Source organism: Rhipicephalus sanguineus, chromosome 3 (genome assembly GCF_013339695.2).
Source record: "Rhipicephalus sanguineus isolate Rsan-2018 chromosome 3, BIME_Rsan_1.4, whole genome shotgun sequence".
Lineage (NCBI taxonomy): Eukaryota > Metazoa > Arthropoda > Arachnida > Ixodida > Ixodidae > Rhipicephalus > Rhipicephalus sanguineus.
Window position 1 is genome coordinate 178,993,428 of NC_051178.1, and position 27,467 is coordinate 179,020,894.

The following is a 27,467-nucleotide window of genomic DNA, read 5'->3' on the forward strand; positions in this document are numbered from 1 at the left end:
AAAAAAGTGCACATAATACCTTACAGATATGTAGCGGGTACCTCGCTTATCCGTAGACATAGTGTACTGGGCGCTGTCCTACTTCATAAAAATTATGATTTATGGAGTAGTCGATTTCTGCGGAAAGCCAGAACTTCAAACACAGTTGGCCTTACCCCAACATGAAGCTGTGCTCAGAATTTGCATTAGGCAGTATCGTAATCGTGGGTTAGTTTTCACAATAATAAGCAACAAAATACATAAAACAAGGTTAACATCAAGGTAAACAAGCTGAAACAGATAACAGGTTAATGTTTTCTAAAGGTAACAGAAAGTTCAATGAAAAGTAGGACAATAATACATTATCATAAATACAGTCGGGAATAGAAATTGTGAATATCAGATACAGAAACGTATTCTTCCAGTAAAAATTTCCAATCATGTACAGTTTGCGGGAAAAAAGACTTGGAAATACTGTTTGTATTGCAACTGTATTTGCACACCTTCTTTGAGTGGTCATGCCAAGTCGAGACATAAAATCGTTCTGACAAGATGGTTTAGGTGCACGTTAAGAAAGACAAGGGTGTCAAAATTATTTGAGTGTCCTCCCACTACGATGTGTTTCATAGTCATATCGTGGTATTGCATAAAAAGCTCTGAAGCATAATATTTTTGCTATTTTAATAAGCTGCTCTTTGTTTTGCGACATGCAGCTCTGTCACTGGAGGTAGAGCTCTGCGTGCGGGCACACAATTGCTTCCTGGAGGCATGCAGCATGGAGGGCATCTCACGTGTGTTGCACCGCTGCCACCGGCTCACGCCGTACCTTGTGGCTGGCAACCACTTCAACCTGCTTGTGTCCTTACTGACTGGCATGGCGCGGTACAGTGAGATGACCTACGTCTTCGATTTGCTGCAGCAGCACCACCACTTCGAACTCCTCTTCCAGAAAGGCATGGAGAAGGTTAGTGTCAAAACAACATGCGTACAGTAGTTTGCAGGCAGTCAACACTTACTGTATCGTTGCCGCATACAACTGAGGGTAAGTGCAAGGTCATTATAAATGGTTTCATTGCAGCATGATTTCACCCCACCCTTCCCGTTCGTAACTGACACCTCTGGTTGCGCTGCAAAACACTGAGGTGATTTCTGGGTGATCTAAGCTTTCAGCGTCATTCGTAACTAGCAGTCATGAGCATACTGCTGTCATATTATAAATGTTCGTTAAATATAAAGTGGGCCTTCTGTCATTTGTCTTCTGTGATGTTTAAGCAAACTATGTGACAGATTTGCAGAGCGTGAAAGCAGCCTTCACTTGTGGAACGAAACGTTTTGCAGGTGCACACATAACTACACTGTTGTAGGTGCTGTTTCTTACCTTGTGCAGTTCTTTCACATATGTGACTGCAATAATATTCACTTTTCTTTCTTCTCTTCATGAGCTATTCATCCTGTAGCATTTCTTTCTAGCTTTTCTTCCTTTTAGTTGCTTTTTAGGCAAGTCTGAACATGGCAGACTTGGAGAGAGAAAGAGAGAGAAAGGAAAGATAGGGAGGTTAATCAGAGGGGATTTCCAGTTGGCTACCCTCTACTTTGGGAAGGGGAGAGGATTGAAAAAAAGAGAAGAGTCTATGAAGGCTCCACAAAGTCGTCATCAATGTCCAACTAATACACAAAAACATTATCAATGCACAGTCCACAATGTGTCAATCGGTCTAGTGTCTGTCAGGAAATGCAGCAACACCTTTATAGTGTCTTGCATTAAAGTCAGTGTAGTGACAGAGTTAAATTAATTATGTACCTATATAAAAAAAAAAGATTTAAAATTTTGATTAGCCAAGGCACATACTGCCCATTTAATCTCTTATTCTTTTCATTATATTTATTATTGTCAGGTGCCATACCTAAGGGTGGCATTGCTGGACTACCTCAAGCATCGGGGATGTGCAGACACTGACCTGTACTCCATGCTGACACTGAATTTCAACATGCATCGTGAGATTGCCGAAAACCTGGAATCTGCAGCTCTCAAAAAGATGAACAGGCTCTCTGGAGATGGTAAAGTTCCAAGCATCTTCGTCCTCTTTTCATTCAGTATTTTATTATCCTGTTCTTCATGGTAATACACCAACTCAAACTTGCAAGACGAATAGCGCTTGCTGTTTTGTGAGCCTCATGTCTTAGATATAGTTGGTCCTGGGTATATCAAATTACTGTTGTGGAGATATGCTTGTAACATGCTTACCCTACGAGGTGACCGGGAAGGGAAGCGACGTTCTTCACTGCCGCAGCGCTCAAAGACGCTATGGCAGGGTTCATCGACTCACCGACACGGCGCAGAAAAGGCACTCGAGGCAGGTTGTCAACAAACACGGGTTTATTAACCTACGATGCAGCACACTGCGACAATCACGGGCTTGCAGGCCGTATAGGGAAACTCCGCAAGACCGGTCGAGTACGCTTGCCAGCGGCGCTACGACTATCAAACAAAGGGCAGCAGTCGAGCGCACGGACGAGAAGCCGCCTGTCAGAGCAGCACGTCATCCTCTCGTGCAGGCCTGAGAGCATCTGACACGGCAAGCCAGCACCAGACAGAAGCGAGCTCCTGGGAGAGGGGGTTGTCACTGGCGGCCAATGAGGACCGGCGAAGCGCAGTGACATAGGCTAGCATGTTGTGCGACTAGCATTGTCCGGAAATGTCCGGACACGTGGCGCCGTGCGGGGAAGACACGTGTGGCTAGCACCAGGCAAAAAGGCCTGGCGGCGTAGCCAGAGTAGCCTTGTCGCCGATTAATGGTGGTTCCTGGCGCTCGAGCCGTGTGGGGCCAGCACACGGGCTAGCTGGGCAATGAGGCGCCAAAGGGTAGGGCACGTTCGATTCCCACACTGTCTACGTTGAACACTTGCAATATCCCTTTGGAAATTCCATGCAAAAGTACTATAGCACTGCATAGCCAGAGTAGCCTTGTCGCCGATTAATGGTGGTTCCTGGCGCTCGAGCCGTGTGGGGCCAGCACACGGGCTAGCTGGGCAATGAGGCGCCAAAGGGGAGGGCACGCTCGATTCCCACACTGTCTACGTTGAACACTTGCAATATCCCTTTGGAAATTCCATGCAAAAGTACTATAGCACTGCATTGTGTGGATATCAAAAACACGCACGTCCACTTGTGACATGTTAAATGCAGCACTGCTTCCCTGCGTGCATGCTTTCATGAAAGGTATTGCGATCACTTTTCGCATTATTTGATATATTCACATTATTGGAGGTGGACAGTCTTTGCAGGTGCTGTCAAATGAAGCCTTGAATCTAAAGTGAATTACTACATTCTTTAATGGTAAACACAGCAAGGTACATGTCTCAATATATGGATCGGTCACGCAGCAAAGGTTTTATTTGCACTCCATGATAACAATTTGATTTAATAAACCACTGCAGTTCAGTGGTTTGCTAATGTTGCACTTTTGACACCTGGTTCCGACAAATGGGTGTGTCCATTTAGGCATAATGTAGTATGACAATTCGGACACCTTGGCAAAGGTTAGTAGACGAAGAGCGGCATGTTAAGTCTTCATGCAGACGCATTCTTAGTATTGTGTGCAGTAAGTAGTACTAAATGGCTAAGTATGTGCTTTCATTCTGAGTGGTGTTGTGAAATGTCACCAGGGCCCATGACATGGAGCGTACAAGAACAGCAGACCTTGGACACAGTGATGCAAGATCTGGCTGACGCAGCTGAGAGCTATGTCAAGGTTTGTCCCCAACTTGTGCCGGCTTTTTGTCATATTATTTTACTACCCCTCTGTCACTCTTGAAGCCTTGGAACAAGTGAGTGAGCACATTGACGAGTAAGCATGGCAGAGTTAAAAATGTGACAGCAGCCCCGCTTCATGGACTGGAATCATCTTCAGCCACTCATTCAGTAGCCTGTACACTTTTGAAAATGAGCATACCTCTGTATAATCAGATGTTGTCTCAGGCCTTTGACTTGAAAAGATGAAAAGAATGAAACACGGTGAACAGCGGAGTGCTCATCATTTTCTTTATCTTTCCCATTTTTTTCTTATGTGCATTTTGTTTATTCCTTTGACTTGCCGGAGAAAGGGTGCACTGTGAATATAGGCTGACGTTGCAACGTGTTTGACCGATTTCATAGGAAATGTATGTTTGCAGGCGGAATGTCTTCTCAGGGCTCAAGCATGTGCCCGGCAAGCACAGCTTGTTGCCCTCCAGTTGCGCTACTTCAAATCTCGGCTTCCGCTGCTCAACCTGACACCTACAACTGCCCTTTCTACTGTGGCACAGCATCCTAACTTTTTCGAGGTGAGGTTTCTGCGAACAGAAGGAATATGAACTGGATACACAATAATATTCTGTATTCCACATTGTATACAGTGGACTCTCTTTAAATGGAACTTCAAGGGGGCAGGTAAATGTCTTCCATTTATCAGGAGTTACATTTACTGAGAGATGAAGATGAAGAACAGACAAAAGTGTGTTGGCTTTAAAGACAACTACCTTATTGCACAGGGGAAATAAATTGTTTTGCACAAGAACATTGCGTAACAGAAATAAATTTAAAAAAAAGGAAGTCAGTTAGCCACTGACTCGTACATCACTGACAGCAATGAACATTTAGCCTTGAAGTGTTCTTGCGTGTATTTTCTAATGTCTCACTTTTACATGCCCCTATTAGCCAATGTCGGCAAAGCTGTGCAGTTAATTGAGAGTTATGTGCCGTTAAATGTGCAGTTAAATGACAGGCTTACACAATCAGTTCCCTTCTTTCTTATGAAGTGTGCCTCCATTAATTCTCTTGACAACTTTTCGTGGTGTCTGAAGAGTGTAGTCGTGCTATCGAACACCGGACAACAACCACACTCTCGACAGTGCATGGCAGTATGCGAATGTGTGAATCCCTTCAAAGAAGTATGATGCTTCGTTAACCTAATGTTCAAGCATTGCCCATCTGGCCAATATAATAAAGGCCACCTGTGAAAGGGATCAAGTAAGCAACGTTTTGGATGCAAGGAACATACTGCATGCCTTGTTTCACTTTGCAACCATTGCTACACCAACTACCTTTGTTACGCATACGCCTGTTAATAGCTTCGCAAATTCTCTGAAGCTTATACTTGCACCTTGCCTTGCACTGTCGAGATTGTGGTTGCCGTCCGGTGTTTCATAGCACGACTGCGCTCTTCAGACACTGCAAAAAGCTATCAAGAGAATTAATGGAGACATACTTCATAAGAAAGAAGCGAACCAATTGTGTGAGCCAGCCCTCCATTTTGTCACTAGGTAACGAATTTGCCTCATTATATTGTGCATAAACATTATGTATTGCCTTGTGCCAGTGAATTTTGTTCGCATTGTGCTATATTAATTTCGTCCTTGCTTTCTTGGCGTATCTGACTTTGATGATTGGCTTGTCATTCCTTCCCATGTTAGCTGTGCATTTTACCTTTCTTGTATTTTGATTAGAGCTGTGCGAATAGCAAAATTTCGGGTGCGAAGCAAATTCGAATAATAAAGATTGAGTGCGAATCGAATCGAATAATTTCGAATAATTTTCGAATATTTCTCAAACATTTTTCGAATATTTCGAAGTGAAATTACGGAAAAAGTTGCAGAGAATCCCTAAGTATGTTCTTGTGAGATAGCAACATGAAAGTGTTTCTTTTCGCTAGGTTGATGAAGCGCTGGTGGGGTCATATTTCATAGTTGTCTTTCTTATCAAGAATGAGGCAATGTAGAGGCCGAATTGTATATATGTACATGATTTGGTGCAATCAAAGTGCTGCCAAACACTTTACACGTGATAGGCAAAGATGCCATTTCCTCAGCCTCTCTTCCTCTTTCAACTTCTGTGGAAGCCCAACTGATGTGGCGGACAAGGGTGTGCTTCCTTCAAGTCCGGAGTTCCAAATCTGCCTCGTAGACGTCGATATATAAAAACATCTGAAATTTTGGATGCTAAAAAGCTTCGGCGTCCGATTTTTCTGACTTCCTGCCCAAATTTCAGGCCCAGAAATGCGTTGAGCCCCCAACTATACCACATATTTCATCTCCATGTTGGAACCAGCGTTTTTTTGAGATAATACATTTGCGACCGTAGCGGAGCTTAAAAGGCAGCTTTGCCGCAATACGAGGGTGTGATGAGGTGAAGCATATTGAAAATCTAGGGACCACTTTTAATCAGACGTTGACTGTGTCTTGACAAAGTGCGACTTTAACGGAGCTTGAAAGGCAGCTTTGCCGCAATACCGTGGTGTGATGAGGTGAAGCATATTGAAATTCTAGGGATTACTTCCAATCGGACGTTGACTGTGTCTTGGCAAAGTTCGACCGTAACGGAGCGTGAAAGGCAGCTTTGCCGCAATACGAGTGTGTAATGAGGTGAAGCATATTGAAAATTTGAAGGGGTCACTTTTAGTCTGACGTTGACTGTATTTGTTTTTGGGAAGTTCGAATAGTTCGAATAGTAAAATTCCAGTGCGAATCGAATCGAATAGCAAACACTATTCGAAAAATATTCGAAATTTCGAATATTCGCACACCCCTAATTTTGATAATCTTTTGTGTTTGCCTAAGCTGGGTTTGGTCACGTTGTGTGCGCGTTATATGTGCGTTAGACCATTTAACCAATAAACTTCAATTGATAGTCAGTGCCATGTTATATCTGTTTTCTTGTCTTTCATCTGTGTCTGTCGTGCTGTTAGCCACTATGAAGCTATACCAACTTGCCCAGTGTTCCATCTTACTATGGAAGCTCAATGCATTCGAATTTTTTGTGTAAATGAATTCGGAAGCAACCCGTTTATTCATTCTGCAATTTAAGTGTTTTTATGTCCAGAAAGATGTTTCTAACTTACATTTTTGCTTGGTGCATGTTTTGTTTAGGCTGACATGATAGCAGAGGCATATGGACTTCAAGGCTGGCACAGTGCAGCACTTTTTCAGAGGTTATTGCTTGAACAAGACTGGGAATACCTTCGGGACCTGTGTTCAGTCTGCGAGTTGACTCCTGAAAATGTTCAAGAGCTAGTACTCAAGTAAGTCTGCTCTACATGAGGTATAAAGCCGTAGCAAAACTGAATAGGTACTATAGTACCTGTGCAAGTCATGATGATGATAACTTTGACAGCACTGCCAGCATTTGGCACCTTTGTCACTTGCTGTGCTTCCTTCATGTCTTTGCTAGGCTCACCAAGGTGTATCATAATTGTGTATTCAGCAGAAATCCATCATGCCACTGGTCACTTATAAAAACAAGAATGCATGTCCAAATTCGGTCAGTAAATGACTAATTTGGATACCAGACATTATGAAAATGACTCGCAAGTCAACGAATGTAGTGTTACCCTAAGTTCCTGTTGAAAGCCAGTATGCTGATTGCAGTACAGCTTCAAAAAACGTATGAGTTGTACATGATATATGTTCACATCACTATGTAACGTGGCAGTGGTGTTTGGTGACTTATTGGTGCACAACTGCAGGGATGTTCAGATTTGTCCATCTTATCGTCAACGTAAATTTCACTGCAAACGTATTGAAGTTTCACGAAGATACATTTATGCATTTGCATTTTCACCTCCGCAGCGATTTGACTGTGTGCTGAATTGCAACTTTAAGACGCCAGCAGTGCATCACTAGCACGCATCACACTTTCACTAATAATTAAAGTTTCAGCTGTATGAAGGAAGCAGACAATGAAGCCAGGGAAAGCATGGAGAAATGTAATTTTAATTGAACTTCACTAAAATGTTGACAAAACGAAAAATGAGGCAATAGTGAAAAAAAACATGGCCGATCCCCCTTTTATAGGAATCGGTACTATAACACGAAAGTGAAACATGTCTTCACAGGGGTAGTTGAGCATTTATTGTGCATTGTCTCGCCACAAGGGTGAAGGAATGAATGCTATAGCAACAAATTGTAATGTCACGCGAACAACGGTAAGCAGCTCGAAACTTGCAGCGCGCTCTAAAGCAGAAAGGACGCACGAAAACAACATATACAGGACGAGCGCGAACTAACAACTGTCAAAATTCTTACTTCTTTGCGTGTGAGCAGCGCGCTCTTTTCGGAAACGCGGCCGCTGCAGCGAGCGAAGTGACCTTCGTTTTCTCTGAATCGTCAACGGAAACTTGCGGTAAAAGGACAAGACGTTACAAGCAGCCCCGATCACGAGGTAAGCGCGCTCGCATTGCGACGCGTGGGGCATTGACTTTTAAAGCGCGCCCTGTGCGCTCTTTGCGCCATCTCGCTAGTGATAACAAGAACACGCTGAAGCCGCCGATATCTGAGTACCGTGAATGGTAAATGGTATATATAAATAGCTTGCCGTTGGTAAGTTTAAGAACGGGCGCTCTGTGGCCGAGTGGTTTCTACCGCGCGCTGCGGACCGAGGGGTCGTAGGTTCGACTCCCGGCAACGGAACTTTTTCTTCTAGTTTTTTTTTTTTGCCATCTGTTAGTGTTTATTTTACAACGTCATATCCGTGACGGAAATACGTCAGTGGAGCCGTGGTGGACCCCGGCATAAAACACTTTCGTGTTAAAAAAAAGACAACATGCCAGAAATTGAAGCTGAACTTGTGGCATCCGTAGTACGTGTGTAATTTACTGCATAGACGAACACCAAAAAGCTATGCTGATAAGTTTTGTTTGCCTTTCAGTTTATGCTAAAGGCAAATAGTTTCAGCGATTGTTGCTGCAGCATTTGCTTTCAGTTGCTTTCGGCTCCCAAGGTTTCTTAATCTCTTCCCTAAAAAAATGAAGCCAAAAAAAAAAAATGTTTCCTTTCAAGGTACGAGGCAGAAGGAGTGAGAAACGAGAAGAGTCGGGAAGCCCTCGAGCACATCATTGAAAGGCTTCCCTGCTTGGAGTCACGGCTGCAGCTGTCAAAGAGGCTCGGATTTTCACGACTTGCATCAAAAACACTGCAAGATCACCCTTACCTTCGTGACCGCCTCGAACAAGACGTTCGGTAGCCACTATTTACACAATTTTCTACAATGTTGTCAAAGTAGTATTTGTTGTATTTTGTACTGTACTGTAAAGAATTGAATTTTACCACATGGAAGATAGTGAATAGTGCAATAAAGTTGTTCTTGTTCAACGGGTAGCCTTCATTCAAGTGCACAGAGCAGCCACAAAGAATGATCCATCGGGGCAAGGCTGGAGAGATGGGCACTGCAATTGTGACATGCTAAGTTGGATCACATGAACCCACGCCTTGCTCGGACAAAGGGAAGCGGACGGCCAGAACGCATTTATATCCGGTTATTTTTATGATTAGTGTTTTCTAGAGCTGTGCGAATAGCAAAATTTTGGGTGCGAAGCGAATTCGAATATTGAAGTGTGAGTGCGAATAGAATCGAATATTTTTCGAATATTTCTAGAATATTTTTCGAATACTTCGAAGCGAAATTGCAGAAAAATAAGTTGGAGAGGATTCCTAAGCATATTCTTATGTGATAGCAACATGAAAGTGTTTCTTTTCGCTAGGTTGAAGCGCAATGTAGAGGCCGAATTGTATTTATGTACATGATTTGGTGCAACCAAAGTGTTGCCGACAGCACATTACATGTGGTAGGCAAAGATGCCATTTCCTCAGCCTCTCCTCCTCTTTCAACTTCTGTGGAAGCCCAAGTGATGTGGCGGACAAGGGTGTGCTCCCTTTAAGTCCGGAGTTCCAAATATGCCTCGTAGATGTTATGTATATAAGAACATCTGGAAATTTTGGATGCTAAAAAGCTTTGGCATCCGATTTTTCGGACCTCCTGCCCAAATTTTAGGTCCAAAACAGCATTAATTGAGCCCCCACCTCTTCCACACCTTTCATCTCCATGTTGGAACCAGCGTTTTCTTGAGTTAATACATTTGCGACCGTAGCAGAGCTTGAAAGGCAGCTTTGCTGCAATGCGGGGGGGTGATGAGGCGAAGCATATTGAAAATCTCGGGACCACTTCTAATCGGACGTTGACTGTCTTGGCCAAGTTCGACCGTAACGGAGCTTGAAAGGCAGCTTTGCCGCAATGCGGGGGTGTGATGAGGTGAAGCATATTGAAAATCTAGGGACCACTTTTAATCGGACGTTGACTGTCTCTTGGCCAAGTTCGACCGTAACGGAGCTTGAAAGGCAGCTTTGCCGCAATACGAGTGTGTAATGAGGTGAAGCATATTAAAACTCTGAAGGGGGCACTTTCACTCGGACGTTGACTGTATTTGTTTTTGGGAAGTTCGAATAGTTTGAATAGTAAAATTGCAGTGCGAATCGAATCGAATAGCAAACACTATTCGAAAAATATTCGAAATTGCGAATATTCGCACACCCCTAGTGTTTTCTTTATGACGATGGTATGACAATTGTAACTTCTGCCACAAAGCCCATTCTACTTTTAGATAAATTAAACTACACTGTAAACAGGCTTGAAGGGTGGTGTGATAAGAACTGTAGTAATGGTCAAGTTTTAGCATTAATACACTCCTTTCGTTTTATTATGCTTTCATCCATACACACATCAAATATTGCGCTACTGCTTCAGGAAATACTTATGACACTCACGTGTCTTGCTTGATTAGCATCCAAAAATGTGCCTTGAAAACTGTAACCTGTGCATCCCCTCGTTCAACACCTAAGCCCCTATTTCTAAAATTGGGTGTACTTCCTGTTGTTTACATATATAAAGCTAGTGCTGGTCCCGTAGTATAAAATCATCAGTCGTCAAGTTTGCATCGATGCCTCTCTGATTCATTGATTCACTAGTAAAAATTCAACTAGGTTTGCTCTGTTAAATAACTTTCTCCTGTCAAAAGTCACTACAAATTGTGGTAAACAAACTGCTTGTTTCAGAATTTCTATTGGTAACACTGAACTCTGATAAAAAAATGTTACCGTTAGACTGTTTTTGAAAATGCACTTGCTTTCTTCACATAGTCTGTCAGTTAGCTTTTGCGTTGCCTTCAGCGATGTCCTTTCACATCCTTTTTATTATATTTTAATACAGTTGTATCTGTATAGTCACTTGAAATATGCATAGTCACTTGAAATATGTATAGTAAATCTATTCCTGTGCTTAATAAATTTGCTTTGTCCATTTCTACAGTTTTTACTTTTAGGCCACCCTCTGAAAATGTTTCACCTTCATATACGTGTTGTATTTTGAGATTTCCAAAGGCTCTAGGCTTATCTCTTTTTGACGGAAGTGCACCTAAAGTCAACTAAACACTAAAAATTTAAGAAATATGGTCTCCAAAAGCTTAACTTAATTTGGCAGAAATGCACCCAGAATCAATTTTGGTAAAATTCGATGCATAAAAAAATGAAAAAAATACGGTCTCCAGAGGCTTACCTTTTTTGACAGAAAAGCACCCAAAATGAATTTTCATAAAATTTGACGAAACTTATAAAATAAAATAAAAAAATACAATTTCCAAGGATTATTGTATAAAGCTTTGTCAAATTTTACCAGAATTGCTTATGGACTCATATCTGTCAAAAAGCTAAGCTATTACCTGGTGGCCATTTTGTATTTTCTTTTTTAATGTTTCGTCAAATTATATTACAGTTGGTTCTGGGTGCACTCTTGTCAACAAAAGTAAGTCTATAGCCTTTAAAAATGTTTAATGTTTCGTCAAATTTTATCATAGCTGGGTCTGGGTGCATTTCACTAAAGAAAGGCAAGTCTACAGTCTTTGGAAATTTTGTATTTTTCGATTTTACATGTAGTGAGATGCTGCAGAATATGTGAAATAAAAGGAGAGAGCAGTACCATTCTTCCCATAGCCTGCACCCCTCTTTGGTGTTTCATTCTTTTTTTCATCATCTTATGCTGTGGCAAGTGCTTCCAAAGCTGTGATGGCAACGAACCTTGTTTGCTGAAAATTACTAACGAATGATATCAAATAGAAAGGATTAAAAAAAGACAAACACATTTGTGACAGTAGTTTAGGCAGCAGAAGAAAGAGCACTACTCTCTTATTTTCACGTGTTGCCACCGTGCTGTGCCACATGTGCAGTACAAGGCTATCTGCCATGTGTTCCCTTTGATAGATGACTAAGTGAACTTTAGGCCTGGTGCCCACGTTTTCATAATACATTTACTATGCAACGAAACATTGGTCTGCTTGTGTAACGTTGCAGCTCCGATCAAGCAGGTCTTGATTTTATTGATATAGCGCTTCAAAATGCCACTGCGCATTCACAAGCATGTTGGCTATCAGAATGATTCAGCATTGCAGATCACCCATATAGAGCGTAGTACTACAGGCAAATTTTCAGTGATGAAAGGAAAGGGACAGCACAGGCACTTAATGAGAAGTGTTACAAAAGGGGGCAATCTATGAAAACTTTAAATGATATTTTGTAGGATCCCAGAATTTGGTCTCGATCGAAAATATGAATATAAGGACAAAAGTGATGATGTAGTTGGTGTCTTTTAAAGAAGTATGTTGGAAGAAGAGAGTGAAAGCACTCACTCACCTACACTCAAGAGTGGTTGGGAAGCCTACTTTGAGGGGACATTGAAGGCTAAGAAATCTGAATGAAGCGACATTATGCTTTTGAAAATACCGCAGACATAAGAACAACACATAGGGGTGGCTGCTACCAGAAGCTGATTCAGGCTAGTTGGGACTGGCCAGCACAAATTGGATGGAGACAACTATGCAATGTGAATTGTGGTTCAATAATGTGATGCAGAAATAAACACATTCTCCTAGAAAAGCCCTTTTATTGCAGTAGCAGTATAAACAAAATGGATAAATAACTAGACAGGTAGCCAATGCTACATGAAGTCGTCGTATTCATTGCCGTAATCGTCCAGGTTTACTAGGCCATCATCCTTTCCAACATTCAGGCTAGCTCCCTTCTTGGCTCCTTTCTTTTTGTGCTTCAGCTGGAAATGGAAACATGTCGTGAACACAAAATGCAAAATGATAACTGCAGCAAAACTGTAAAAAACAAGCTGAATTGTTGGAAAGAAGTGGAAATTTTAAGGGCTCGTTTTTCTTTGTTATACACAATATTAATGAGAACTAACAGACAATAATGCCAAGGAAAGTATAGGGGACGTTATTAGTAGTAAATGTAATGTAAATGTGAAGAAAGAAAAGTGGATGAAAAGATAGCTTGCCGCGGGCAGGGACCGAACCTGCGACCTTCGAATAACGCGTCTGATGCTCTACCAACTGAGCTACCGCGGCGGCCATCCCCCCGTCCACTTTATGGGGTATATATGTGTATTTAAACGTGGGAGCGTCAGTCAGCGCCGCCAGTAGCCATGACAGCGAGCGTGGAACACTCTTTTTTCTGCCTGTTGGCGTCACATAGCACGTGAACTTATTACGAGCTGACAGCTGACCAATAATCCCTCGCATACTACCTGAAAGCATCAAGTCTGCCAGGTAGTATGCGAGGGATTATTGGTCAGCTATTGGTTACCAAGAGTCTACTGTACCTCTCTGCAAAAAAAGGAAGAAGACTGCTTTCAAAATAGTCTTACCTTTTGCTGTTTGACTTTTTCATTGGCAACGGCATTGAGGGAACTGGACAGCCTTTTCACATCTTCAGGTTCCACTGCACATAGAGAAAATAGTTTTTTTTTTTTGGTCAGTGGAAAAACGTAAGTCACAGCTTCAGCAGCAGTACTGGCATACAGGGCGGAAACTTGGAGGATAACAAAGAAACTTCAGAAGAAGTTAAGAACCACACAACATGCGATGGAACGAAAATGACAGGCATATCATTAAGAGATGGGAAGAGGGCAGAGTGAATTGGAGAACAAACAAAGGTAGCTGACATTAAGAAGTGGACCTGGGCCGGCCATGTAATGCAAATGGCAGATCACCCTTTGTCAGTTAGAGTGACGGAATGGATACGAATGGATGGGAGACGTAGCCAAGGACGTCAGAGGGTTAGGTGGAGTGATGAAATCAGGTAGTTTGCAGGCACAAAATGGAACCAGCTCGCACAGGATAGGGTTTAAACTGGAGATCATCGGGAGAGGCCTTAATCCTGCAGTGGATATAAAATAGGCTGAAAATGATGACGCATTATTCTGCAGATTGAATTAAACAAAAAGGAAGGTGAAATATTGTGCACACATTGTTGCATAAGAAATCACTTATTGTGAACAACTTGGTGCTAGCATAAAGAAAAAAGAAGCAAACATGCTTAACTAGCATAAGGTGAAGCAATAATTATTTGAGTGCCACAATGATACCCTTGTGACACTTGGCAACATCGATCAGGAATTTCAAGATGCTGCAGCTCTTGCTGCCACTATACCTGGCGACAACTTTCTGTGGCAGCACAGCCAAAGCTACATGGGCGAAGCTTCTGCACATGTGTCACTACGCCAAGTAGTCCGTTTGCAGGCGACTGTTTACAGGCGCAGGAAAACGTGAAATTGACACCACATAGCTAGGAAACTAGAAATAGCAAAAAAAAAAAAAAAAAAAAGAATATTCCTCACGGGATAAGCTTTCTTACTTGCAATGCAATAATTCTTGAGCATAATGCCTATTTCTTTTCCTTTTATGTTTCCTTTTATGCTACGCAGTCTACAGTTACCGTTCCCGGACTACATATGCAGCAGCACAGTAAAGTGTGTGCTTCGGTTCCGTAGCCTTGGTTGTGCTGCCAGGTATAGTGCATATCATGGGACTGCGAGCTAATATTTCTCTGTTCATGTTCATGAAATAGGTTGCTACCATGTGCAGCCATTTATACAAGCCTCTAACTGTCTTTTACCCGCAGTTCAGTCCTGGTTGCTTTCTTTTTCCTTTTGCATGCAATTCTCCGGCCCCGTCTTCACACTCTGCATGCACTGCCACCAATTACACCAACACAAATCTTAGTACAGTATCAAGTACAAGACCAAACTAACTTTTAAAAATTTTACTGGCACTGATTGAAGCAACTGCAAGTGACAAGCGTGAAAGCTTGAATAAAGCACGAAAGTGAAAAATCCATACAACGACCCAAAGAAAATGCCACAAGCGGTGCTTACTGTTGAGGCTGAGGTCTCGGAGCAAGTCGTCTAGGAAGCCCATGTAGTGAGGTGACCTTTCACATGCTGTTAGCTTGGTTGCCAAGGCCTTTCGGAGGTTGTCGAAGTCGTCCCTTGTCACTGGCTGAAGACTGTCAATGCCATCAGACTCTGTTAGTCCTGTAATAAATGAGATTTAACTTTCATTAACAGAAGCACATGGCGAGCATAGTCTAGGTAGCTGAGGCAGGCACACAAGATGTCTTGGGGAAATGGCGTTGCAGCATGCAGAGCTCTGAAAGGCACTTGAGTGATCACATTTCATTTTCCATATGCGCTCATGTTGTAGGCTGGGAGAAAAGGTTAAGCTAAGCTGCTTAGCAAGTTTTGTTTGGTTCTTCTGTTTGTCACTGCACTTGTTATCAAAAAGGAGAGAACAGACAGACCAGAAAGACTAAAAAACTGCGCAGTGATGCATGACACTGTCTCCTGAGCGACACACCAAAGTCGTTTCTGCCATTGTTAAAAAAAAAGAAAAAAAAAAAAAAAACGAGAATGAAGTAGAATACATACACTGCAGGCTTTGCAACTTTCTACCTGAACTGTCAATAGACAAGGGAAAGAGAAACACAACAAAAATAAATAATAGCTTCTGTTAACATGGCAGGCTGAAAGTTGATACATACGGTTAAAATGATTTCATAAGTCCCAATATTAAGAGGGTGGACGGGCTACGCGTAGTAGGTGCCTATAAATCTTGATGACAGAAAAAGAAAACAGGGAATTTATTTCAAGGAAAGCAGCTAAGTTGCCCTAAGGTAGCGTCATCTAGCCCATGTAAACGCTAATGTTTAACAAAGATGTGTATGTACTGCATTTTTCAGAGCATCCTGGTCAAGTTAAGAACATTACACGATACAGAAAAGTATGTAGTGTAAATTTTTTGCCTACACGCTGGTCTTCTGAAAGCAGTATGAAGGAAGTATAATAATAATAATTGTTGGGGTCTTACGCCCCAAAACCACAATATGATTATGAGAAACGCTGCAGTGAAGGGCTCCGGAAATTTCGACCTCCTGAGGCTCTTTAATGTGCACCTAAATCTAAGCACACAGCCTTCTAACATTTCGCTTCCATTGAAATGCATGCTGCTGCAGCCGGGATTCGATCCCGCGAGCTTCGGATCAGCAGTCAAGCACCATAACAGCTAGACCATCGCGACGGGTTAGTATGAAGGAAGGAAAAACTAAGAGGGAGCCTGATGCAATACCTCTGAAGCCAGAAAATGTTGGCCCAACATGTGATAATGTTGTGGTAGGTTTTAGTGTCCTCACTGCTGCTCTCAGAGTGCACTCTTCCAAAAAGGTAACAGGTGCAACAGCAATGTGCTGGTGCCATATACTCCAGTTTTGCAACCAAGATAAAAAAGTATATATGTTAGAAGAAGGACTTCAAGATGTACAAGTTCACTGGGTTAGAGTGCATACAGAGCGGTTAGCAAGGCACCAAAATGGGTGCACACCGATTAGAACATACCAGGAACCAAAGATAATGGGTCGAGTCCGCCAAGCTCAGGGTCACCTGCTGGGCCAACTTTTGGAGAAATGGGAGAGAAAAAGCGGACAGCAGGCTTGCAAAGGCTGGCTGCGTGATGTAATGCTCCTTCCTAGCTTCTTTCCTTCCTCTAAGGGAGTCAGGAATGGGGTGGAAGCAATTACTTCGTATTGTAAGCTTGAAACATTAAAAAGGACTGCGTTACTGGCTAACTGCAACAATTTTTCACAATGGGTGAAATAAGCGAGTGTATGCACTACTGCGGCGATCTTGGCAAAACTGCAGGGATGGTTGGTACTTCCATAGTTTTCTGCTTAGCAGCCAGTGAACACCTGAGCAAATTACCCATGCACCTGGTGGTGACATATGGCCCGCAACACTGCGTCTCTGAGACTTTACAGGGCCTCCATCATCATTATTCTCAGCCTGATTATGTCCACTGAAGGACGAAGGCCTCTCCCAATGACCTCTAGCTTACCCTATCCTGTGCAAGCCGATTCCATTTTATCCCTGCGAGCTTCTTAATTTGGTCACTCCATCCAACTCTCTGCCTTTCTCTTGATAACCTTGGCCCACCCATCCGATCCTTTGGCCTCCTGATCTCGAAGTTAATGCTGAGGAGACGCACATTCTAGGTCACCTCCTTGTTGTGCATCACACGTGGTGAGCGGTAATGGCAGCATCTTCCTTCACGTTTCGAATAAAAAACAGCTAAAACCAATTACCAAGCTGTTTTGACACTGCCACTTGTATTTTAAATGACAAATTTTCCATGGAGGCTCCTCTTTATATACACAATCTGAAACTACATTTTTTTACATGGTATAAAATTTCACTGCAGGTGGCTTTCAAGGACCTGTGAGCCAATCCACGAGGACATTAAAATTTGTCTCAAGTCACGCTGACAGTAAGTGGGGGAAAGACACAAGCAGCAAGCAACAGCAGTAGTAGCAGCAGCAGCATATTTAAAGGGGACACTAAAGGCAAATGTTAAGTTGGTGGGCATTGTTAAAATCCTATTCCAGAAACCAAGCAGCGTCGCTTGCATGCCAAGAAAATGTCTAATTTAAGAAAAAAAAATCGCTTTTGAAAGGTCCGGATACTCCTAGTGCAATCCAAGTCACATGCCCCCAAGTTTAAGCGACACAATTGGCCTTTACTGCCTAACAGGTGACGCTATGGTTTCTTGACTAAAACGCAGAAGTGCGACTAAAGGCCGAGCCAATGACACTACGTGGATACGGTACTTTCTCTTACCTGCAGTTAGCACGAGTTCTGCAATCAGTCAAAACCAGTGAAGTGCCACACATTATCGATACTAGTGAAATGGGAGTGCGTGAATGATGAAACTTTTCGACCACCCGTGTCATCATTAAGAGACAGTGTCTAAAACATGGCATCTGTGACATGTTTCTTGCTCCTGCTATTGAATTCGGGGCTATCAGTACCTAGATGCACAGCCTTTGAGACTGGTGGCTGTAACTCGGAAGGACTGGAGGCTGTAACTCGGAGGAAATCGTCACTGGGATGTGGGTTTGAGCACCACCTACGCATTGTTAAAGAAGATATTTTCTCCAAGAAACAAACAGAACTGCATAGATGGCATTTTATGCTGACTTACAACGTAATATTACAATGACGTTATGTTGAGCACTAGGGACAGAACCATACTGATAATGGGTGCCATTTACATTTTAACCGCTTTTACTAAAGTGCTCTTATTGATAACATTGACGCTTTAGGCATTCTCAAGTATAAATCCATCAACTTGTTAAATATATCTTGTCAAGTATAATTCTTGTATAAATCTATCTTTCTCAAGTATAAATCTATCAACTTGTTATTTGCCATTAGTGTCCCTTTAACAGAAAGCAATACACACAACACAGCTAGTACACTGGTAAATAAGCTGATTCAGGAGAAAAGGTTGTTAAATACTAATAAAGAGATACTGAAGACTATCACTTGACTGAAATCAGTTACTTTTTTTTTTGGCAGCCATGTAATTGCCAACTTCATCTACTTCAGCAATTTGCCTTTACAAATGTGCTCAGAGTACCCTCTTATGTAATTTCAAGGAAGGTTTGCAAATCAACAAGCGAGATTTATTCATAAATGGGATTTCGTTTTTATAAAACAGCACACATTACTGTAATCTGTCCCAAGATCATTAAATTTAGAGATAATTTGGTATGGGTAGTCATACAAATGTGACATCATTTTTGATCACCCAGTTGTAAATTTTATGGTTTTGTATTCCGAGACTTCAAATATCTACAACTTTTATTTTAAAGATGGGCAGCATAAATAATAAATATGCTTCTTGCAGTCACTAGATTTCTAGCTTTTTCCTTTAAATGCATCAAATTGCATTAAGTTCGGTGCTGCGGCTGATGAAAAAAATTTCTGCGTTCCCATGTATATTTAGATGCGAGTCTCAAAGCTAAAGCTTCCTCTTCAGCATTCAACAACATGCCACGGTCTTAGCACCTCCATCAACATTTCATGGCACATTCTACAGTCCCTTGAACACTTGCAATGATAATAATAATAACAATAATACAAGAGATATACCGTCTGATTCAGAACTTTCAGGGGTATTGTTTGGAAAATCTGCTGTTGGGCTGTGCTATGTAGCCTTCACACCTCAGAGCCTTGGAAGAGCTGAGTACTTGAGAATAGCCTTACAACACAACTGTATGCCACAAGTAGTCGACTTAGGGAGGTCTATGTGTATAGCGATGAAGATGACAAAATTAAACCAACCAGGAATGACACAGGAAACCCCCAAAGAGAGCCCATTAATGTTCGGGGTACCCACCAAAGGCCTCCTTGGCTAGCTGCAGGTCAGCTTCCTCTTGCATGCGCTGACGCCTCAGCTTCTCGGCCTGCTCCTCCTCTGGCGTCAGGGCGGCTCGCTGCTGTTCTTCGCGTGCCCGCTTCTCCTCGGCTTCCCGCCGTCTCCGCTCCTCCTTCTCCTGGATGATCTGACTCAGGGGCTTCTTCTTCTTGGGAGCAACTGCCGTCGCCGAAGCTGTGTCACATGCACAGAACACAGTTGCAAGACAGGAAAGGCAGCTCAAAACTGAATACCACCAATGTCAATTCCTCTGCAGTATTACCCTAAGCGTATTCAGTTGGGCATGTTGGTTAGTGATCGTACAAGACAACATCGTCGAAAACTAACGATGGGAAGCATGTAGAACTACAGAGCATGTTTCCTTAGTATTCATTATTGTTGGTTTTCCATACAGTATTCCTGTAGCGCTACCGCGCAGAGGCATTTACAAATGGCTACGAATGTGGACACTGCAGTAATTTCCTTTTTCTGTCTGTGAAAGAGAAGCCAGTCATTCAGCACAGAGACAAATGGAGAGACAGAAGTGATACGCACATGCTGCATTCAAGCTAGCGTGAATGACATTCGACACTGTGCCACTTTTATTCTGCAACATGTGTCACAGGATGAAATGTGCACACCAAACATACTGTTTGCCTAACGAATTTGCAACGGAATGCAAAGGAGATACCGAGATGTCGCAATAAAATTATCCAGGTTGCGCAAAGAACAAAATTCGTTTTGCACAGCGCAAAAGTCACCTCTGTAAGCATTACTTTTCCCGACACTGGTTCCCAAGTGACATTAATAAAATGTCCACTCATTCATCGTAAACTACGCAGTGCTCTAAATGAGAAATGAAGCCAAAGAACAGGGCCGGTGCGTGAGTGTTGCGCAATTTTGCGCGAATGAATGTTGTAAAGATGTCATTACTGACCTTCGGCGGGAGGTGTCGCCTCTTTCTCCTCGTCCTCATCGTCCCAGTTATCCTGAAAGCAGTTGAAATGCCGTCGGCACACTTGCATCTGCTCGCAGGGCGGTGGCGTTATAACAGTTTCTCTCGCTTATACCTAGCAGCCGATCTATAATCTATACGGGCTATCGCCATCACACTGTTAGGGCATTCATAAAGGTGTCGCAGAGTTTCATGCCATAAAGTTACACGATTGCAGTATATTTCGTGCTTAACACACTGCACAATTGCGCGGGAATGCACGCATTAAGCGGACCTTACGACACGCCTATCTGGCAGCAGTGCGGGCAATCTTTTGTGCCTCACAAAAGCAATAACACCAAGTACGAGACACGCGCAGGATAACTTCAAGTACAGCTGGAGAGCCGTTACCATGTGTCCGCTCGGCTCTCAGGCATGGCACCGTGTTGACGTCGTATGCTGCGGGCAAGCGATCGAGAGCCAGACATTCAGAACCGCTGTCTTAGCAATGCGCGCACGTCTCGCCTGTGTTTCGCGGCAACGTTTAAGTAAACTCAAGCCAATCGGTAGTTAAATATAAGGACTACGGCGCCCAGAAAGGGCCGTATACGTGCCTTTACGTCTTCCTCATCTTCGCCCTCCCATCTGTCACCGACAGCCGGCTTTTTGGCGAAGGAAGGAGGCTCATAGTCTTCCTTCTCTGCAACGATAACGCATTAGGCAGCGTCAGCACCAACACGATGGCGAAGTTTCAGCGCTTAACCAGCACACATGGTCACGAAATGTGCGCAATGTGCCGCATGAACTCACCCCAGTCGTCCGCCATTTTGACATCCGAAGTGGGTCACGTGGGCTGCGCTCTACCGCGACGAGTGAGCGATTTTGGCATTTCCATCTCGCATTTCACTACTGCTGCCTGCTGCTGCTTCGTGAAGTGGGAAGTAAATCGACCCAAAGTATAGTCGATCGGAAACAAAATTTCAGCCGCGTTTTCGAGCTTGGAGTAGCCCATGAAAAATATGCAGATGCGTTAGTATCAGAAAACGTAACCTCGTTTGCGCGTCGCGTACGACCGGCAGCGATAGCGCTATCAAGCAGTCGACTATTTTCGTATCCTCGTTTTACCTGCGCAGAATCTAAAGTAGAGCAACCTAAAGGAGTAGTGAACTCCACGGCTGCTGCCGTGTGTTTAGAGCATGGTTTAGAGCGAGCTGCAGCGACTACACTTATGGTCCAAGTGCTTCAGATTTTGAGCTTCGCAAATACAGCACTCGTTGCTTCTAAGCACAAAATACTGTAGGCCGGCCGCCCTACTGAGCTTGCGAACGGCCTTGTGCGCATGTTGAAGTGTGAACTAGTTTTGTATCTAATTGTATAATTCTGCATTGACGCAGCAAATTGCACACCGCACGCGAGGCAGGCGGCCGTCGTTCATTATTTTGGCTGCGAGACCTTCCAACAACCAGTGGTTGTAAACAGCTAGCAGTTGAAAGGGCACCATGGAGCGATGCAAAGACTATTTCAGTAAAAAAATATGCGTACTATCACAATATAGCGTAACAAAATTTTCGCCCGAAGTTTCCTAGAGCTGGAACATCAAGTAAGCTTAAGGAAATTCAGAAGTTCCCAAGAGGAGACGTGAATCAAAATCATGATCATATGTAAAGTGATGCTGTCTATGGTATGTCAGATTAGTGGTGACACTGAAACAAAGTAGTATGGTGATCAATGTATGTTCATGAAAGGGAATTTTACACCTTCATGCTACAGTTCGGCAGAGGACTGATATATATGTATCAGACTGCAGATTCTGCACATGTTGCTGCTTCAGGTATTTTGACAGAATTACACAGCACTTTTTGGTTCCTTGGACCACACACTTATACCAGTTGTTTCTCACATTTCATTAATTTGGCTTTATCACAGCACCATAGTCACAGGCTCAATGGCGTACTGGTTGCATATTGTTATGTACAGTTTCACATTGGGTAGAAGAGAAGCAGAAAAATAACTTGGATGTAATGCTTGGTGGCATACTTTACATATAATTTTAACAAGACACAACTTAGATGTTTGTGTTTTCAGTACCCCAACTTAAGCTACTGCAAATACAGGACTGTTTTCAGCAGCGACATTTACTTATGCACACTTTCTGTTGCTTTTACTTCATTGTCACAAACTTGTCTGTGGGTATAATGCTATAGCTAGGTGGACGAGAATTTTTTTCTTTCCCAAACGTACCTCCACCTGTGGAGCTTCTACAGAACATTAAGGCAAAAAGCCTCATATGGCTCATGAATAAATAAATACGCCATCGGCAGTGTGAACATGAGCGGTACCAAAAGTCAGTGGTGATTTAATGAGTGTGTCGTGAAAGCATAGGCTTTCCCCTGCAGTCTCCCTAGCATTAGTTAAAAGGACCGTCAATATTTTGTCACATCCAGTACACCTGTGCATATACTACATGTCGACTACCCTGGAAAGACATTGGTCTTGGGTTGTAGATCAAGATGCACTTTTCTTCAAATGCATTGCTTGCTTTCTTGCAAATCCATACAGGTTTTTTTTAGAAGTGGTACAGCAGAGCTCTGCCTTGAAGGCTTCTGCAGAACTGATTTTTCATGAACAGTGATCAAAGTAGCACTGGTAGCCTAAGGCAGAAATCAAGGCTTGAGCAGTTAATTATATATGCAAGCTGTGGCTTTTCCAGCACACAACTATATTGCAACTAGCAATGTATAAAAGAGATCACACACTATTCATGCTTCATGCTAGTACTCCAACAGTAAGAAAATACGTATCTTACATACACATACTAAGTCTTTGCCATTACCACAGTTATTGTAAACAATCTGACGCTATGTTTATAGTAGGGGTGTGCAAATATTCGAAATTTCGAATATTTTTCTAATAGTGTTTGCTATTCGATTCGCACTGGAATTTTACTATTCGAACTTCCCAAAAACAAATACAGTCACTGTCCGATTGAAAGTGACCTCTTCAGATTTTTAATATGCTTCACCTCATTACACTCTTGTATTGCGGCAAAGCTGCCTTTCAAGCTCCGTTACGGTCGAACTTAGCCAAGAGACAGTCAACGACCGATTGGAAGTGGAACCTAGATTTTAGATGCGAAGTATCTTAAGGCCGAGCTCAATCCGGTGGTGTGCGGCGTGACCACCCTTACTGCGCATACCCTCTCCCCTTCCCCTTCACCTCCCCCTTTCCACTCTTCCTCTGAAACGCGGGCTAGACATGCCGAAATTCTCTCCTGCGCAACGCCGCGATGAGCTCGAGCGCATGCGCGTCCCCTCCCCTTCTCTCTCCTCTCCTACGCTGCCCCCCTCTCGCCCGCCTGTCGACCGCGTTCCCCCCTCGCCCTGTGAGAATTAACGGCCAGGCTAGATGGAAGATACGACGCGCGTAGCGTCCCTCTTCGCGTTCCACGACGCGAGGTCGGTAGCATGCCCAACGAACGCCAACGGAACGCGATCGTGCAAGTGCTCCGGCTTCGCATCGCCTCATGGTCCCCTTTAGCGGGAGATGGTGTAATTTTCAGTATGCTTCACCTCATTACACCCCGGTATTGCGGCAAAGCTGCCTTTCAAGCTCTGCTACGGTCGCAAATGTATTAACTAAAAAAAACGCTGGTTCCAACATGGAGATGAAAGATGTGGCAGAAGTGGGGGCTCAATTAATGCTGTTTTAGACCTAAAATTTGGGCAGGAAGTACGAAAAATCGGAAGCCGAAGCTTTTTAGCATACAGAATTTCAGATGTTCTTATATATCGACGTCTACGAGGCAGATTTGGAACTCCGGACTTGAAGGGAGCACACCCCTGTCCGCCCCATCAGTTGGGCCTTCACAGAAGCTGAAAGAGGATGAGAGGCTGAGGAAATGGCATCTTTGCCTATCACGTGTAAAGTGTTGTCGGCAACACTTTGGTTGCACCAAATCATGTACATAAATAGAATTCGGCCTCTACATTGCCACATTCTTGATAAGACAACTACGAAACATCACCCTGCCATTGCTTCATCAACCTAGCAAAAAGAAACACTTTCATGTTGCTATCTCATAAGAACATACTTAGGGATCCTCTCTAACCTTTTTCTCGGCAATTTCGCTTCGAAGTATTAGAAGAATATTCTACAAATATTCGAAAAATATTCGATTCGATTCGCACTCACACTTCAATATTCGAATTCGCTTCGCACCCAAAATTTTGCTATTCGCACAGCTCTAATTTATAGTTTGGCCAGGCCAGTTAACCATGTATAGATTGTGTGATGACCCTCTAGGCAAAGTTGTTGACTTTTCTATGCAGAAGGAAACGGAGAACACACTTGCCCATCTTTAGCAAACAAGAGTGACAACTAAACTTCAGTGTTCTGGTTATATAACTTCGTCGCAGAAGCCTCGTTATGAAGCTTCAAACATTGTCAGCTCCCATATACCAATGTGTTCAATGTGCCACATGCAAGAGACACGAGAATAAACGACAGACACAGCTTCGCTGCAGCAAATATCATCACATTTATTCTTTTGTACACCTACAGTATCACAACACAACAATACAGATTGCAAAAAACAACTACAAAATTGAGCTGCTCAACCCCACAAGCTAAAAGAAGGTTTCTTTTACAGCCAGTACCAATTAAAATGCATTCAAGTCACTCATCCTCGGAGCAGACCCCAGAACCCGTGCTCGTCGGCAATAGCGGAAAGAGTGGCTGGGTAGACTTTTTCTGCACCAGTTAGGTTCGCAGTGTCGTTGAAACTTGTGACTAGTGATTATCAGATTGGGAACAAGAATGAGAATGGAAGAGCTGTCATCTGTCAATCGACGTAGTGCTATATTTTACAAGTGCAACAGGGTTTTATTATTACTTTTTTTTTCTTTAAGCACATCTTGAGCAATGTGTAGTTGCAGAAGACCTTGTTCACAGTTCACAACTGCAATGCCTATCATGAGCCACTGGATAGAAAATCGGCACAGCCACATCCCCACTACTCATGTGAAAATGCCGACAACTTGCACAAAGCATAGTTATTAAAATGTACATACGCAGGCTCGTAAACTTGTGGAAACAAAACAGAGTTCAACTGAAACAAAAAGATAATAGAAACTCTCGGGAAGATCTGGAATATTTCTGTCTTGATCGACACACTATTGCTACAAGTACCATGAGACCTCCATAAATGAGCTACTATGTACAACATTAATAATGCTTAATATCAGGTGAAGAGGTCAGAGGGCAAGTAAGTGTCAATCGGTGGAGTAAAAAAGCTGCCTGGAAATAATGGCTACACACATGCACTTTAACTGTCTACATCCCACTAAGTGACAGCACAAAGTCACACGCAGTTTAATAAGGGCTGTTTCTTTGGCACGGGTTCCCTGGACAAATCCACAAGACGTTCCCTCGGCAGTATGATTATTTTTTTCACTGCTGCTAGAAGGAATGCACTTTGCTGCCTTAATGCACAGCGGTACCATGGCAGGGCAGTTAAAACCAATTGTACAAGAAAAAAAAACATATAAGATTGTATCAGCAAGTCAAGACCTCTGCGGCGCAGGGCAATCTCATGCTACAGTACAGTGATAAGCTACTGGCCGCAACGAAAAGACCCTCATTTTTTCCAAAAAGACTACTAAAAGAATAATAATAATAAAAACGACCCTAAAACAAGCAGCCTAAATCGGCAGAGCTACAGGCAGGCGGGCAACTTCTTTCAGAAGCTGCACGCAAGTGCTGATTGCCAAACTTACTCAAAATTTGGGCTTGCTGCCTTGTTCACTTGAACAACAGGCTCCTTTCGATGCATAACATAAAAATGCTTTTAATTTAAAAAGTTCAGCTGTCTTCCATTAATAATGTGTGCCAGCAGTTAACAAAATGGCACACGTAAATGGCAGGGCAATATTCATTGCTCGAGGTCCCAAAAACAAAGTGACATCCTATTTAAGTAGTGAAAGAACATTTACAGCGCGAGGACCAAGAGTTGAAAAAAAAAGAAAGGAAAAGGTGAAATGAGGGATTGCAAAATGCGTAACGTTCGAAAAGGCAGACAGAGATATACAGGCAATGTATGTGACTAGCACTTCAAGCTACCATGTTCAAGGCTGTTCCTCTGCAGACATTATCGTTTCCCTAGGAGAGTATGCAGCTAGAGTATGAACCACAAAAAAAGGCTGTCCATGTGACCGTTGTAAAAAGACATGCCACTTCATTCTCATGCTTCGTTTTGTCGGTGTAATTGCCCTTGCTGAGAGTAATAATTCGCGTCGTACTACAAGAGCAAAACTACGTGCCTCGTAAGTAAATGCATCTGTAGGAATTGTCAGTGGTGGGGGGATCCTTTGATAGAGTAGTATATAGACCTGTGAAATGCAAATCTCTCCCACTTTTACAGCCAGCCAATATGTGAAACGACTGAGGATGGAAAAATACGGGGCACTCGGCACGTGCGATAGAGTGCAGAGGAAAAAAGGGAAACCGAAGATCAGAGGGAACAACTACACAGTTCTCCTTGAAACTTCCTGTGCGCGAATGACAAATGGCATGTATGCATCAGGTGACTCTGTGACCTTAGAAAGTAAAAAAATAGGAGAAGAGACCATCTTTGACTGTCCACTTGACCAACACACACGTGCCACCCGCGGTGACAAGTTCGGCACAAACAGACTTGCCGGTAGTTACACAATTGCGTAAACAAAAGCTGATGACAAGCTGTGAGATGTTGAAGGAGGGATACGGTAGCAGCTCACTCCTCATGCTCATATAGCTGCACTTGCGACACCTCGAGCTGGTCCTTCGCGAAACGGCGAGACCCGGGAGGTTCTTTCCATGGCAGCCTTGCGCCTGTATCTGAAGTTTTGCTGTGCAGCTGCCGTGATGTGCTGCCGTATCGCTGTGAGGCTGACAGCCTCTTGTGAAGATCAATGACTGTTAAGCGAGCGGGTGATCGTTGCAGGGGCCTGTAGAGTTCTGGCCGTCAAAGAAGTCCACCTGCGGCTCTCCCTGCAGTAGCCCCTTCTTTTCTTCTCCCGTTCCGTTGCTGTCAGCGTACAGCGAGTCGTACACTGGATTGCTGAAGTTCGTGGCCTAGAAAACAAGGAACACAAAAATGTGGACATATACAGCCTTCAGCATTGTTA

General features: G+C 43.1%; 3 protein-coding genes across 6 annotated transcripts in view; 1 reads left to right on the forward strand and 2 right to left on the reverse strand.

Annotated features, from left to right (window-relative positions):
• The window catches only part of LOC119387753 (spatacsin), a 60,068-nt gene extending 50,966 nt beyond the window's left edge, over positions 1–9,102 (forward strand). For both annotated transcript variants that reach the window (XM_037655257.1, XM_037655258.1), the window contains exons 33-38: positions 693–943; positions 1,875–2,037; positions 3,646–3,731; positions 4,153–4,302; positions 6,883–7,034; positions 8,791–9,102. In XM_037655257.1, coding sequence (XP_037511185.1) covers positions 693–943; positions 1,875–2,037; positions 3,646–3,731; positions 4,153–4,302; positions 6,883–7,034; positions 8,791–8,974 — 986 coding nt within the window. In that variant the 3' untranslated portion in view covers positions 8,975–9,102. The remainder of the gene's footprint in view (positions 1–692; positions 944–1,874; positions 2,038–3,645; positions 3,732–4,152; positions 4,303–6,882; positions 7,035–8,790) is intronic.
• Positions 9,103–12,698: 3,596 nt separating this feature from the next.
• Positions 12,699–21,223, reverse strand: LOC119387754 (eukaryotic translation initiation factor 3 subunit J). 3 transcript variants are annotated; one of them, XM_037655260.2, is made up of 8 exons: positions 21,115–21,223; positions 20,919–21,004; positions 20,308–20,359; positions 19,353–19,565; positions 16,514–16,570; positions 14,999–15,157; positions 13,490–13,563; positions 12,699–12,883 (listed from the first exon to the last, which is right to left on the reverse strand). In XM_037655260.2, exons 1-8 carry the CDS (start codon positions 21,128–21,130, stop codon positions 12,773–12,775), a joined length of 768 nt encoding a protein of 255 aa, XP_037511188.1. In that variant the 5' UTR covers positions 21,131–21,223; the 3' UTR covers positions 12,699–12,772. The 3 variants fall into 3 exon arrangements, with proteins under 3 accessions (XP_037511188.1, XP_037511189.1, XP_037511190.1); XM_037655261.2 differs by lacking the exon at positions 16,514–16,570 and having other exon boundaries at positions 21,115–21,218; XM_037655262.2 differs by lacking the exons at positions 20,919–21,004; positions 21,115–21,223 and adding an exon at positions 20,716–20,865.
• A 3,594-nt stretch (positions 21,224–24,817) lies between these two features.
• LOC119387755 (low-density lipoprotein receptor-related protein 1) overlaps positions 24,818–27,467 on the reverse strand; it is a gene marked incomplete in the record, with an annotated part of 115,342 nt that continues 112,692 nt past the window's right edge. Inside the window, 1 exon segment of the mRNA XM_037655263.2 lies at positions 24,818–27,414. Within this exon segment, the coding sequence (XP_037511191.1) occupies positions 27,259–27,414 (156 nt within the window).

Bases quoted from the DNA above. Each gene is read 5' to 3' on its own strand.
- LOC119387754 (XM_037655260.2), bottom strand. The intron at 20,360-20,918 runs GCACGTATACGG...AACTGCTTTCAG, and splicing joins AAGATGAGGAAGACGTAAAG to GATAACTGGGACGATGAGGA. The intron at 19,566-20,307 runs GTCAGTAATGAC...CATGTGACACAG, and splicing joins GGCGACACCTCCCGCCGAAG to CTTCGGCGACGGCAGTTGCT.